Here is a 14,089-nt window from a genome sequence, read left to right as displayed (position 1 = left end):
CACACATAGATAGATACATCATACATATATACCTACACACACTACATATCCCTATATATCATATTATTACACAGGTAACAGTGACCTTTTTTCCTTCATTGTTTTCCTGTGAAAAGTGAAAGTTTTAGTTGCTCAGTCATGGCCGACTCTTTGGGACCCCATGGACTATAGCCCGTCAGGCTCCTCTGTCCAAGGGATTCTCCAGGCAAGAATAGTGGAGTGGGTTGCCATTTCCTTCTCCAAGGGTACTTCCCAACCCAGGGATCAAACCTGTGTCTCCTGCATTGCAGGCAAATTCTTTTTTGTCTGAGCCACCAGGGAACCCCATTTTCCTGTACCACCTGCATATATATATATGCCTTTGTAAATTGCTTATTCCTTTGCTTAGCTGTTGCTCTTTAAAAATAAAGTTAATTATAGAGATATAACTTACATATATCAAAATTCACCCTTCTCTGGTATATAGTTTGTTTTTTGGACATAGTCATGTGAATGTTACACTACCTCAGTTCAGTTCAGTTCAGTCGCTCAGTCGTGTCCGACTCTTTGCGACCCCATGAACCGCAGCACACCAGGCCTCCCTGTTGATTACCAACGCCCGGAGTTCACCCAAACTCATGTCCATTGAGTTGGTGATGCCACCCAATCATCTAATCCTCTTGTGATCCCTTTCTCCTCCCACCTTCAATCTTTCCCAGCATCAGGGTCTTTTCAAATGAGTCAGCTCTTCACATCAGGTGGCCAAAGTATTGGAGTTTCAGCTTCAACATCAGTCCTTCCAATGAACACCCAGGACTGATCTCCTTTAGGATGGACTGGTTGGATCTCCTTGCAGTCCATGGGACTCTCACGCGTCTTCTCCAACACCATAGTTCAAAAGCATCATTCTTTGGTGCTCAGCTTTCTTCACAGTCCAACTCTCACATCCATACATGACTACTGGAAAAACCATAGCCTTGACTAGACGGACCTTTGTCAACAAAGTAACAGCTCTGCTTTTGAATATGCTATCTAGGTTGGTCGTAACTTTCCTTCCAAGGACTAAGCGTCTTTTAATTTCATGGCTGCAATCACCATCTGCAGTGATTCTGGAGCCCCCAAAAATAAAGTCTGACAGTGTTTCCCTATCTATTTGCCATGAAGTGTTGGGACCAGATGCCATGATCTTAGTTTTCTGAATGTTGAGCTTTAAGCCAACTTTGTCACTGTCCTCTTTCACTTTCATCAAGAGGCTTTTTAGTTGCTCTTCACTTTCTGCCATAAGGGTGGTGTCATCTGCATATCTGAGGTTATTGATATTTCTCCCAACAATCTTGATTCCAGCTTGTGCTTCTTCCAGCCCAGCGTTTCTCATGATGTACTCTGCATAGAAGTTAAATAAGCACAGTGACAATATACAGCCTTGACGTACTCCTTTTCCTATTTGGAACCAGTCTGTTGTTCCATGTCCAGTTTTAACTGTTGCGTCCTGACCTGCATATAGGTTTCTCAAGAGGCAGGTCAGGTGGTCTGGTATTCCCATCTCTTGCAGAATTTTCCACAGTTTATTGTGATCCACACAGTCAAAGGCTTTGGCATAGTCAGTAAAGCAGAAATAGATGTTTTTCTGGAACTATTGCTTTTTCGATGATCCAGCAGATGTTGGCAGTTTGATCTCTGGTTCCTCTGCCTTTTCTAAAACCAACTTGAACATCTGGAAATTCACAGTTCATATATTGCTGAAACCTGGTTTGGAGAATTTTGAGCATTACTTTACTAGTGTGTGAGATGAGTGCAGTTGTGCGGTAGTTTGAGCATTTTTTGGCATTGCCTTTCTTTGGGATTGGAATGAAAACTGACCTTTTCCAGTCCTGTGGCCACTGCTGAGTTTTGCAAATTTGCTGGCATATTGAGTGCAGCACTTTCATAGCGTCATCTTTTAGGATTTGAAATAGCTCCACTGGAATTCTATCACCTCCACTAGCTTTGTTCATAGTGATGCTTCCTAAGGCCCACTTGACTTCGCATTCCAGGATGTCTGCTACCTACATATAGAATATACCACTACTTATATATTGAATATTCCCACTGCCCCATGAAGTTGCCTCATGCCTCTTTGTAGTCACTGGTCCCTCCTCTTCTTCCCCAGATTCTTATAACCACTAATCTCATTTGTCTCTTGTAGTTTTGCCTCTGGGTTTTCCCTGGTAGCTCAGCTAGTAAAGAATCTGCCTGTAATTCAGGAGACCCTGGTTTGATTCCTGGGTCTGGAAGATCCCCTGGAGAAGGGGTAGGCTACCCACTCCAGTGTTCTTGGGCTTCCCCGGTGGCTTGGACAGTAAAGAATCCACCTGCAATGCGGGAGTCCTGGGTTCGATCCCTGGGTTGGGAAGATCTGCTGGAGGAGGGAATGGCAGCCCACTCCAGTATTCTTGTCTGGAGAATCCCCAGGAGAAAGGAACCTGGCGGGCTAACGTCCATGGTGTGGCAGAGCTGGACACGACTGAGCAACTAAGCACAGCACGGCACAGTTTTGCCTTTTCAGAATGCCCTATAAGCAGAAATACATCACTGTTTGTGTCTGGCCTAGTGTCCTTCTGACAGTCGCACTACAACAGGGTAAAGTAGCTACTGCCTGACAGGTGAGGACTCTCACTTCCCAGGGACCCGGCGAGCCGGAGGGGACGGGATCTGCGCGTGCTGCTTGCTCCCTGGGGCGGTGTTGTCGCGCGCCCTCCCAGGAGAGCCATCGTGTTTACTGAGGCGCGCTCTTCCTCCAGATGCCTTTGAGTGAGGAAGACTGGTTACCTTCTTCATTGTCCCAGTTTTTTGTCCTTAAATCTTTACTGCTTAGCAGAAGTCATCAAAATCATTTGAATATACAGCATAACGATCCTATTCTTGAAGGAGTATACTCTGTGCCGACTTAGTAGCTACAGCTTGCCTATTGCTCCATCAGTAGCTTTTTTAAAGTTTCTTAATTTTCTAGGTAGTTGTGGAAGATATTCTTCATAGTTAGACTTTTTTTTCTCTTAAATCCATGTATTTCTATAGTATTCCCTGTTATGAATTGCTTAATAGTCAAAGTATGTGTTTTCAAAATAAATACATTTTCTGTTACTGGAACTATCCCCTAGGTTTCCCCTATCACCCCATACCCCTGTGAAGCATCTTATAAAATTGAGAGTTAAAACTGAATTGGTTGCTACTCTCATGAGTAGGCAGCTTCCCTGGTGGCCCAGAGGGTAAAGCGTCTGCCTGCAATGCGGGAGACGGGGGTTCGATTCCTGCATCAGGAAGATCCCCTGGAGAAGGAAATGGCACCCCACTCCAGTACTCTTGCCTGGAAAATCCCATAGACTGAGAAGCCTGGTAGGCTACAGTCCATGGGGTGGCAAAGAGTTGGACATGACTGAGTGACTTCACTTCATAAAGTCATGAGTAGGAGCTCTTATTATATCAATAATGAGGAGGTTTATACTCAGCCTACTTTTTCTTTTTTTTGGCTGCAGATAGAATATATGCTTCTGTAAACAGTATAGACACGTGTAAGGTAGAAAATGAAAGTCCTCTGTGATCTTCCGCACCTTGAGCAGCACAGTTAACAATTTGGTGACTGGTGCTCAAGTTATTTTTTCCTCTGGATAATACATAGTGTGTTGTTATTATTTAAATTTGTAAGTGCTGTAGGGATGATGTCACTCACAGATTCTGTTGGCCAATTTCCTTTCCAGTAGTCTTCCCGGGGGATGAGCAGTGCTCTCTATTTTGTATGTGTCAAAACCAGACTCTCTGCACTTTGAGACCTAGATGCTCTACCTGGAGAAAACTTCTGTGATTCTGACTCCTAGACCTCTGTGGTTCCTGTTTGTTCCATGGTTTTGCTCTGTTTTTAGACCACAGATACTATTTAGTAATAATGTCTTAACTGCCTATGACTTTTCACAAAGATAAGGAGGTGCTGATATTTGGGGGATTTAACAGACAGTCTCAGCTTTCTGTCCTCACTCAGGACAGAGTGAGGATTACTGTGGAGTTTCTGTGGAGGTGGTGGTCTGGGGGAAGTGCCCAGGCTCCATCGCTTGGCGTGTGTTTCGCATGACTCCTGGGAGTGCTGTTCCGGCCGGGTTGTGCTCCAGGGGCACGGTCACACAGCACTCTGTGAGCAGTACCTCTGGGGTGTGCAGTGCAGTAGTGCTGCTCGACTGTACGTAGTTTTGTTTTGAAATTGATCCAGATGGGACGTTTGTGTGTTTCTCAGTATGTGTTTGGTGAAAAATCCTGTTTTTGTTTTAAAGACAGGGTGGATTTTCTGTGAAGCCTAAGTATCAGGTCCTTCAATTTTATGGCCCCCTTTCAAGGTCTTGGGAAGGGTGATAGCAGTTTTATGTTTGTAATTTTTTATTTTTTTTTCCCTCAAAGAGACCCCCAGTTGTCTGAGATGCAAGGCTCACACATCTGCATCTGCCTTTGGGCCTTCCTTCTTGGAAGGAACCTGAGCATTTGAGGGGCTGAGGGGTCCTGACGCTCCTGAAACTTACACTTAACTTTGTGGTGAATTTGCCCCTGGTGTTTGAACATGCCTTTTCAAATGGCTTTATTTCCATTTAGTTGCATATTAAGTACATGCAGTCATACACGCATGAGTGGGAGAAAGATAATTCAGAACTGGCTTAGGATGCATCACAGTGATGCTCCCAGGTGCTGTTGCAGAGAGCCTGTGGACTGGGCGTCCTGGGAGCCAGGTGGCCTTGCTCTTCCAACGTGGACACTGCAGATCCTCGCTGGCATCTCCTCTCCCTCTGCCTGCAGATCCGAGGAACAGACAAAAGCAACGGGCGGGAGCTGCACATCGCGTACCGACACGGCGAGCACTATGACAGCGTGCGCAGGATCAACGACGACTCAGAGGCGCCCGCACGCCTGCGGACGGAGGTGGGTGGGGCCGGCGCCCTCTGCTCCCAGCTCCGCAGGGACCCGGTCGGGGCTCTGCCCTGGAGCCAGAAGCCAGTCAGGTTTCCATAGAAAGTTGCCTCTAAGAATCTGTGGGCTTGGTTTTTATTTTTAAACTTTGTTCATTTGGGTGAAGGCAGCGGATAAAATTGTCATTCTTCTGCTTTCCCTCACAGTGATGGCTGTGATTGCATGAATATAATTTATATAAACATTTAAAGTAACTTCCATGTTTTGAAATTGATTCATGCTTCATATCTAAAATTTGGAAACTATAGAAAAAGTAAAGAAGAAAATAAAACATAACACAGAATCAACATTTTGTTACTGTTTTCGTATTTGTATAGCTTTGTCCTATTATCTCGTGTCTTTCCTCACATGATTAGACACTTTCTTTGTAATTTAAAAAAGTAAAGTGAAAGTCACTCTGTCACCCTTGTTCACCTCTGGTAAACTGGATGCACCCACTGTTATTAGTCTGTCATAAAACTACCTAGAGATGTTTACGCATCAAGCATTGTGTGGGTTTGTGCGTGTAGTCTAGCTTTGCTGGAATGCACTCTCCTCATCTGCAGTTGTAGCATCCTCTGCATAGCATTCTGCACTGCAACAATGGAACATATCTCAAGAGTTTAATTCATAGCAGGACATAAGAAACTTCCTACATCTTTTTAAACGGCTCCATAGTTATTTAGTGTGTGGATGCATTATAATGTGCTTAAATAGGCCCTTCGATGGACTTTTAAATGACTTTCAAACTTTGTTTTTACAAGCAACATACAGTGCCTTACATGCATGTCTTTTCACACATGCGCGGGTGTATTTGTGGAATAAGTTCCTGGAAGAGTCTTGCCGCATCGGGCTGTGTGCATCTGTAACTTGGTAGGTGTCGCCAGGTTGTTCTCTGTAGCCGTCTTGCCAGTTCACACTCCTGCTTGCAATGTGTCTCTTCTGTACCTTTGCCAGCGCAGTGTGTTATCAAGTTTTTAAATCTGTGTCACTTAGGGAAAAGAATCTTAACATAATTTTAATTTCTACGTTTCTTATTAATGAGCTTATATATCTTTTCTTGTGTTTAAAACCAGTTTGTACTTTGTTGTGTGTGAACTGTATGCATGTTCTTCATTTTTTTTCTGTTCAGTCTTCTTAATGATTTTTGGGAAATCCTTTATGTACTAGGGAAATTAGCCTCTATTTGTGGTATGAGTTGCAAAATTTTTTCAGTCTGTTATCTGTCTTTTTATTCTTTCTCATATTGTCTTTCCTATGAAAGAATTTTAGATTTTTATGTGGTTAAATTTATCTCATTTTCAAGACATCAGGTAAATGTCTTCTGGGTTTTGGGTCATAATTAGGAAGCTCTTTCCCATTCTGAGTTTAAAAGAATTCTCGCATAGTTTATTTTAGTACTTCTGTATGTTCATTTTTTAAAAGAAAATTAGGTCATGTCTCTATTTGGTACTTAAATTGATATACAGATGTGAGTGTATGGATTCAACTATATTTTTCCTTGTTGTTACTTACTTGAACCCAAACTGTTTATTTTTATAATTATACATCTTTTTCTCATTGATTTAGCTTGCTGCTTTTTTCATATACTAAATTCCCGTATGTAGTTGGGTCTATTTCTAGACATTGATTCTAGTCCACTGTTTTTTTCTGTTCAGATGTTCATGTGTTCATTGTTTTAATTAAGAAAGTATAGTTTAAAAAATCTAGTAGAATTTTTCACCCATCATTACTTTCTTTTTTTATGGTTGCCTGTATATTTTTGCTTTTTTGTTTTATATATGAATGTTAGAATAAGTTTGTGTAGCTAAAAAGTCCTGGTAATATTTCCTTTTATTGTAATCTCATTAAATTAATAAGCAAAAATTGACATCTGTATGATGTTGAATCTTGCTAGCCAGGAACCTGCTAATCTTTTTGTTTGTTTAATTAACTGTTTTCGGTCATCTGCAGGAGCGTTTTTTCGTATAGTTCTATCCCATTGTTTGCTGACTTTATTCTTAGATGTTTTGTGTTTTCTGTTCCTTTTGTAAGGAAAGGGTCTTTTTTTCCCTTTACATTTGTATGTATGAAATTTGATCACAAAATTATGTTATGTATATACTCAGCTATCCTACCGAGTTTTCTTTCTTTTTAATTGAGGTAAAGTTCACATAATGTAAAATTCACCATTTTCAAGTGTACGATTCAGTGGCACTGAATACACCCGCAAAGCTGAGTAAACACTTCCTCCATCCAGTTCCAAATAATTTTCAACACCCTGAAAGAAAGCCTGGTGCCCATTAAGCAGTTACTGCCCATTCCTTTTCAGCCCCAGCCCCAACCAGTCTACTTTCTGTCTCTCTGGATTTACTTTTTCTGGACTTTTTTTATAAAGGGAATCACACACTGTGTGGCTTTTCATGTCTGGCTTTCCTTAGCGTGATGTTTTTAGGTTCATCCACGTTGTAGCACATACCATTTCTTAGTTCCTTTGCAGGGTCGAGCAGTACTCCATTTTACTGATACACCGCATTTTGTTTATCCTTTCATTTGGTGGGCCTTTGAATTGTTTCTATTCTTTGGCTGTTGTGAATAGTGCTGCTGTGATTATTTGGGTGTAGTATTTGTTTGAGTACCTGTTCTCAACGTTTTGGGTGTACAGTTGACCTGTGAGCAAGGGCTCAGGGGTACCAGTGATGCACAGCGGAAACTCTGCGTGTAACTTACAGTCCACTGGCAGATCTGAGCTTCTGTATCTGCAGTTCTGCGTCCTTAGGTTTGGCCAGTCATGAATCATGTAGTGCCACGGCATTACTCCCGGGAGCGTCTGTGTCAGTGGGCCTGCGCAGTCCCGGTCTGTCAGCTGTGTATGGGAGGTGCTGGGTCCTGTGGTGGCTCTGACTTTAGCTTTTTGAGAAACTACGGCACTGTTTTCCACAGTGTGTAGCTGTTTGGTTTCATGTTCCCACTAGCGGTGTATGGAGGACTTCACTTTCTCTCCATCCTCACCAGCACTTGTTATTTTTCCTTCTTTCTTTTTAAAATCACAGCCAAGCTACAAGATGTGAATGGCATCTTGTAGTTTTGATTTTCATTCCATAATGATTAGTGATGTTTAGCATCTTTTCATGTGCTCATTTGCCATTTGTTTATCTTAGAAGAGATGTCTGTTCAAGTCCTTTGCACGTGTTTTAATTGGACTTTTTGTGATTTGGTTGTTGAGTTCTAAAAAGCTCTTTATTCTGGACACTAGATTCTTATATGACTTTCCAGAATTATTCTTGTTTGAAGTAGTTTTTTTTTTTGTTTTCTCTCTCTTTTAAAGGTGTAGAATTATCTGCAAATAGTGATAACTTTTCTTCCTTTCCAGTTTTGTACTTCTAATTTTTCTTTATTGGGGAGCTAATTGCATTGGTGTTCTCCAAGACATTGTTAAATAATCATGGTGGTAGTGAAAACCCTTGTTGTGTTCCTTACTTGAGTGGGAATGAAGCTCTGTTCTGTAGGTAATTTAACTACACCCTCACTCAGAAACCTGTAGGTGTTTCCAGTTATTCACCACCCTTCATGGCAGTGGAATGAGCACTTTTACATAAATTCTTTCTATCTGTGACATCATTTCCTTTGGATAAATTTCAAAGAATCTTGATACACATAGCCAAACTGTTAGGGTAAAATTTTAGAATAGGTTTTGCTTTTTATTACACGTTCTATGGAATATACTGCACGTTGCTGGCTTCCACTTGCCCTTTTATAGACAGAAAGCAAAAGTGTCCTTGCTTATGTTCCACTCGCTGCATTAATAATAGCAAGCAGAGGGAGAAAGTGATTGGAAGCCATGGACGGATGACTTTAGCTTTTCTGAAATGGGCTTACGTCATACAGTCCTGTGGATACCAAGTGAGCAGCTCTTGGTGGCTTTAGAATTGGGCCTACAGGCTCCCCTGAGTGTGGTGGTAGCATGGGAAGTTTCCGGAGTCATGCTCATCTGTGATGATCTGGTCTGGACGGGAGCTCCAGCACGCCACGGCTTGCTGGTGAACAGACAGGGCCTCGGGAATCAGGTGAGAGTCAGGCGTGTGTCTCTTCAAGGTGAGCTGTCCTGCTGGAAGAGCTCTTTGGGTGCTCCTGTAGAAGGCTGATTCTGTTACTAGGCTCACAGCTCTGGAATCCAGCTGAGACAGGTGTGTGCTGCCCGAGTTAGCACTCATTGCCAAAATGTTGGTCTCTAATGCCATACTGAACAGTTTATCCCATATCCTGGGCCTTCTTTTAAAAAAACAGATTTATTTGTGCAGGTCTTTGCTGTGGCACGTGGGATGTTTGATCTTCACCGCGCCTTGCAGGATCTTCAGCTGTGGCTGTGAACTCTTGAACTGTGGCATCTGGGATCTAGTTCTCTGACCAGGGGTCAGACCTGGGCCTGCTGCACTTAGAGTGCGGGGTCTTAGCCACAGGACCAATAAGGAAGTCCCTGGGCCTTTCTTCTTAAATACTTCAAGCTGTGGCCTGGAATCTCTGTGTGAATGAAATTTAGCTGTTCCTTTAAGATTGTTTCTGAATGTTTTTTCATATATCTGAATGTTTTGAGATGATGGAGTGTTTTCCTGTATTCAGGATTCTGAAGATAGTGTGCCAGAGTTCCATGATTATCACTCTTTCTGTGTCCTTCAGTTTCAGATGCTTCATCAAGATGAATCAGATAAGAGGGAGAAGAGCAAGGCAAAGGGAGTCGACTTGGAAGATGACCTGCGAGACGAAGTAGAAGATGCTGTCCAGAAAGTTTGCAACGCAACTGGGTGTTCCGTTAGTATTTGTCGTGTGGTAACCGTGCTTTAGCAGCGGTCCCTGACCTTTTTGGCACCAGGAAGTGGTTTCGTGGAAGACAGTTTTTCCACAGATCCAAGGGACCTGGGGGATGGTGGTTTTGGGATGATTCAAGTTCATTACATTTATTGTGCACTTTATTTCTAATCTAACACCACCGCCAATCTGATAGGAGGGACTGGTCCGTGGCCTGGAGGTTGGGGATCCCAGGTTTATAGACAGGCATTGTTGAAAACCCGTCTGTACAGGTTTAACTTTTTGAGAAACTGCCACACTATTATGGCCTCACTCTAGCATGCCAACACCCGCTGAGCCAAAGCAGGCCCATGATATTTGTAGTTTGATTTAGTTATGTAGTGTAACTTACTGAGAGCTGTTTATTCATTTCTCTCTTATTTTCTCCACTTTACCCAGTATTGTTCAAAATCCTAAGAAAGTGTGTGGATTTATTATTTTCTGACTAGTGCAGTTTTGTATGAATTCCTTTATTAAACAATTATTTCAGGTGTTCACCTTACTGAGAATATTAAGACATTTTCTAGATGGAAAGTCTTGAAACCTTGCCTCAGTTACATTGTTTTGTGTATCAAATTGTTGATGTAGAGATGGACAGGAAAGTATACCCAGATTCTGATGTGTTCCTTTGTTTCTTTCATAGGATTTTAATTTGATAGTTCAGAACCTGGAAGCTGAAAATTATAATATTGAATCTGCGATAATTGCCATGCTGCAGATGAACCAGGGGAGAAGAAATAGTAAGTCTGTGATTGATAATCTTAAGCTTTCAAGATGATTATGTTGGTGATTTTTCAAATATTTAATATTTTTATTAATAATTGGAGAATAATTGCCTTATAATGTTGTGTTGGTTTCTGCTGCACAACAGCATGACTAAACTGTAAGTATGCATATATCCTTCCCTTGTGAGGCCTCTCCTCCGCTGCCCCACCCCTCTAGGTCATAGGTCATCACAGGCCACCAGGCCGAGCTCGCTGTGCTGTGCAGCAGCTTCCCACTAGCCGTCTCTTTACACAGCTAGTGTGTATATATCAGTGTCACTCTCTGTTTGCCCCACCGCCCTTCCACAAGTCGATTCTCTGTGTCTGTGTCTCGATTCCTGCCCTGTAAGTAGGTCATCAGTGCCATTTTTCTAGATTCCATGCATGTGCATTAATAGATGGTATCGAGTTTTCATCTTTAATCAACTGGCAGGGAGTTAACTATATTGTCATTTACTCATTTAGCAGTTGCTTACTGAGCACCTTGTGTTTGCAGGTGGGTTTTACTGGGTGCCAGCTCTGCATCAGGGAGCGTGTAGTCTGGGGGTGGAGGGGCATGGTGGAGGCAGGTGAGTAGATTGGCGTAATCATATGTGATGAAGTTGGGGTACAGGGTGCTAGGGGGTGCATGGGAAGGCCACTTAGCCAGTTTTGGAGGAGTGGACAGTGTCAGGGAAGACCTATCCTTTTAGAAAGAAGATTCCATTATAATGCCAAAATGATAAACTGAAATGGAGAGAAAAATTACTTCTCTAGTGGAAATATTTACATTACTAGCATCAGTCAACTGGTGATAATTCACAATTTTTCTTTGCTTAGTTCAGTTCAGTTCAGTCACTCAGTCGTGTCCAACTCTTTGTGACCCCATGAATCGCAGCACTCCAGGCCTCCCTGTCCATCACCAACTCCCAGAGTTCACTCAAATTCACTTTGTCCGTCGAGTCGGTGATGCCATCCAGCCATCTCATCCTCTGTCGTCCCCTTCTCCTCCTGCCCCCAATCCCTCCCAACATCAGAGTCTTTTCCAATGAGTCAGCTCTTTGCATGAGGTGGCCAAAGTACTGGAGTTTCAGCTTTAGCATCATTCTTTCCAAAGAACACCTAAGGCTGATCTCCTTTAGGATGGACTGGTTGGATCTCCTTGCAGTCCAAGGGACTCTCAAGAGTCTTCTCCAACACCACAGTTCAGAAGCATCAATTCTTTGGCGCTCAGCTTTCTTCACAGTCCAACTCTCGCATCCATACATGATCTTAAACTGAGTTTTAATTCTGTGATTCAGAGGAAGGAAAAAAAATGTTAATATCTGTTTTTGCAAGTTATTTATTTTGAATGATTTCAGTACTCATTGCCAGACTTTTTATGCCAGGTGCTGTTCCTGGCATTATATTAATGGTTTTCTGATTGGGTATTTTATTATCTTCCTTACATGTATGTTGTACCCTCTTAGAAAGCTGATCCATGTGATTTTAAAGCTGCGCTATAGAGAGTCTGTGCTATTCTGTATGGAATATACTTGACAGGTGGCTAAGTGAGACTGAGGAACTAAATTTAAAATTTTATTTAATTTTATTTTTAATTTAAACAGCCACATGTGGCTAGTAGCCACTGTATTGGAGAGCACAGTTTTAGAGCTTATTTCCTTTCTGTTTTAGGGGTACAAATGAAAGATTTCCCCCTAAAAATTAATGTTAAAAAGTGGCTTAAACTGATGAATCAAAGCACTCAGCTGGTAGGAAGCTGATGAGAGGACTGGTCAACGGGTTATTTTAAAATTTATCTTCCAAATTTTACCAGTAATTTTTTTCCTTATGTTCCCCACTGTATTGACTTGATACTGGAATTTTGCCTCAAGGAAACTTGCTCTCTGAATGACAGTGATATAGGGAGCCAGGTACTTTGAGTCTTTTAACACTTGTCACAGTGTGTAACTATCTTAGGTTTTCAGTTTAACAAACCGTCTTTCTTTGAAAGATGCAGAGGAGAACCTTGAGTCCAGTGGTGGAGTGCTGACGCAGTGTGGTCCTTTATGGGAAGAGGGTGGCAGTGGCACCAGAATCTTCGGAAATCAGGGTGTAAATGAAGGCAGGACTGAGAACAGTAAGGCGCGGGCCAGCCCTACTGAGGAAAACAAAGCAAATAAAAACCAGCTCCCAAAGGTAGGCATGATGGGGTTGCCAGGGTAAATGGGGAGGGAGTGAGTGAGTGAAGTCGGGGCTCTGTAATTTGGCAGCAGTGGCGGGAACTTGGAGCTCGTGTTCGTATGTGATTTTATTTTGATTTTATAAAGTGGTTATTGTAGGAAATATGGGGAGTCATGGGAGTATATGATGAGGTGGAATGAAGACCCCACTTGTCCCGTTTGGACTTTGCAGTGACCCTTGGAAGGAAGTATACTCAGTCCCTGCTCTGTACACACAGATCGGCTCCTCCTCCTGCCTGATGTCAGAGCGTGTGGGTGGCTTTCTTGGCTGATCGTGTGACTGCGTCCCATTTGTTGTAAATGGCATCACCTTCAGTGAACACCTTGTGTATAAATCTTTGTCTTTTGCATTATTTGCTTGGCTAGAGTCCCAGAAGGAGAATTAACAGGGTAAAGGGCATGGGTATGTGGATCTTTTTAAGATCTTCTGGAAAGTTGTAAGATGCTTCCGAGAAAGGTTGTGCTTCTCCCTTCCCAGCCCAACTCTCACAAGCAATATATGACACCATGACTTTTACTGAATTTGGAACTTCTTGTTAAGATTTTTACCAGGAAGTTCTGAGCTCAGAATGTAACGTAATGTAAAAAGTCACAGGCAGAGGGTGAGATGCAGTAAGCTTGTAAGAATTCTGTTAGGATTCCCTGGGGCATTATGCACAGAAAGGCATCCTGTGGCATTTTTGAGCATTATCTCCAGCTGGCCTAGGGTTCATGTTTCTTTAGGTTATTTTGAATTACTTTATGAGGAGGATGGAATTGACTTTATTTGCTAGCCTAGCACGGGGATATACATTTGTACTGACTCACACGGCAGTCTCCTTTCTCAGGTCACAAACAAACAGAGGCGAGAACAGCAGCGACTGGAGAAGAAGAAACGACAGGAGGAGAGGCACCGGCACAAAGCCCTGGAGAGCAGGAGCCACAGGGACAGCAGCAGGAGCGACGCGGACGCGAGCGCCCAGGTCACCTTGGTGAAGACCTTCGCGGCTCTCAGCATCTGAGTCTGGCCTCCTGGGAGCTGCGAGCAGCGAATGGGAAGTGCAGGGCTGTGTGCCAGGCTTCCCAGTGAGGCCGTCCTTTACAGAACAGAACCCAACCCACAGAGTCACTCACTGAGTTAGTCCTTCGGCTGCCTCTTTTTTGTTCAGAGTTTTGTCCAGTGATGTGTTTTATTTAATGAAAGTGCAGTGAAGCCGTTCATGTTCTGTGTTTAAAATACCGAGTTTGAGGGGTGGATAGTTAGGTAAAAAACAAACAAAAACCTTTTAAGTGTCGTTTTATTTGCCCTGAGAATTTAGAGTTTGGTGACCCTGGGATCTTTCCTTAACACTTGGGGTGAGTTTTGCTATAATTGCGGAT

General features: G+C 42.7%; 1 protein-coding gene across 1 annotated transcript in view; it reads left to right on the top strand.

Annotated features, from left to right (window-relative positions):
- OTUD3 (OTU deubiquitinase 3) overlaps positions 1–13,871 on the top strand; it is a 28,950-nt gene extending 15,079 nt beyond the window's left edge. Inside the window, exons 4-8 of the mRNA XM_068969381.1 lie at positions 4,792–4,914; positions 9,598–9,729; positions 10,409–10,505; positions 12,502–12,686; positions 13,558–13,871. Coding sequence (XP_068825482.1) covers positions 4,792–4,914; positions 9,598–9,729; positions 10,409–10,505; positions 12,502–12,686; positions 13,558–13,731 — 711 coding nt within the window. The 3' untranslated portion in view covers positions 13,732–13,871. The remainder of the gene's footprint in view (positions 1–4,791; positions 4,915–9,597; positions 9,730–10,408; positions 10,506–12,501; positions 12,687–13,557) is intronic.
- Positions 13,872–14,089: the final 218 nt, after the last annotated feature.

This window comes from Capricornis sumatraensis, chromosome 3, assembly GCF_032405125.1.
Source record: "Capricornis sumatraensis isolate serow.1 chromosome 3, serow.2, whole genome shotgun sequence".
Lineage (NCBI taxonomy): Eukaryota > Metazoa > Chordata > Mammalia > Artiodactyla > Bovidae > Capricornis > Capricornis sumatraensis.
Note: the sequence above shows the minus strand (reverse complement) of the source record. Positions and strands in the feature narration are given on the sequence as shown.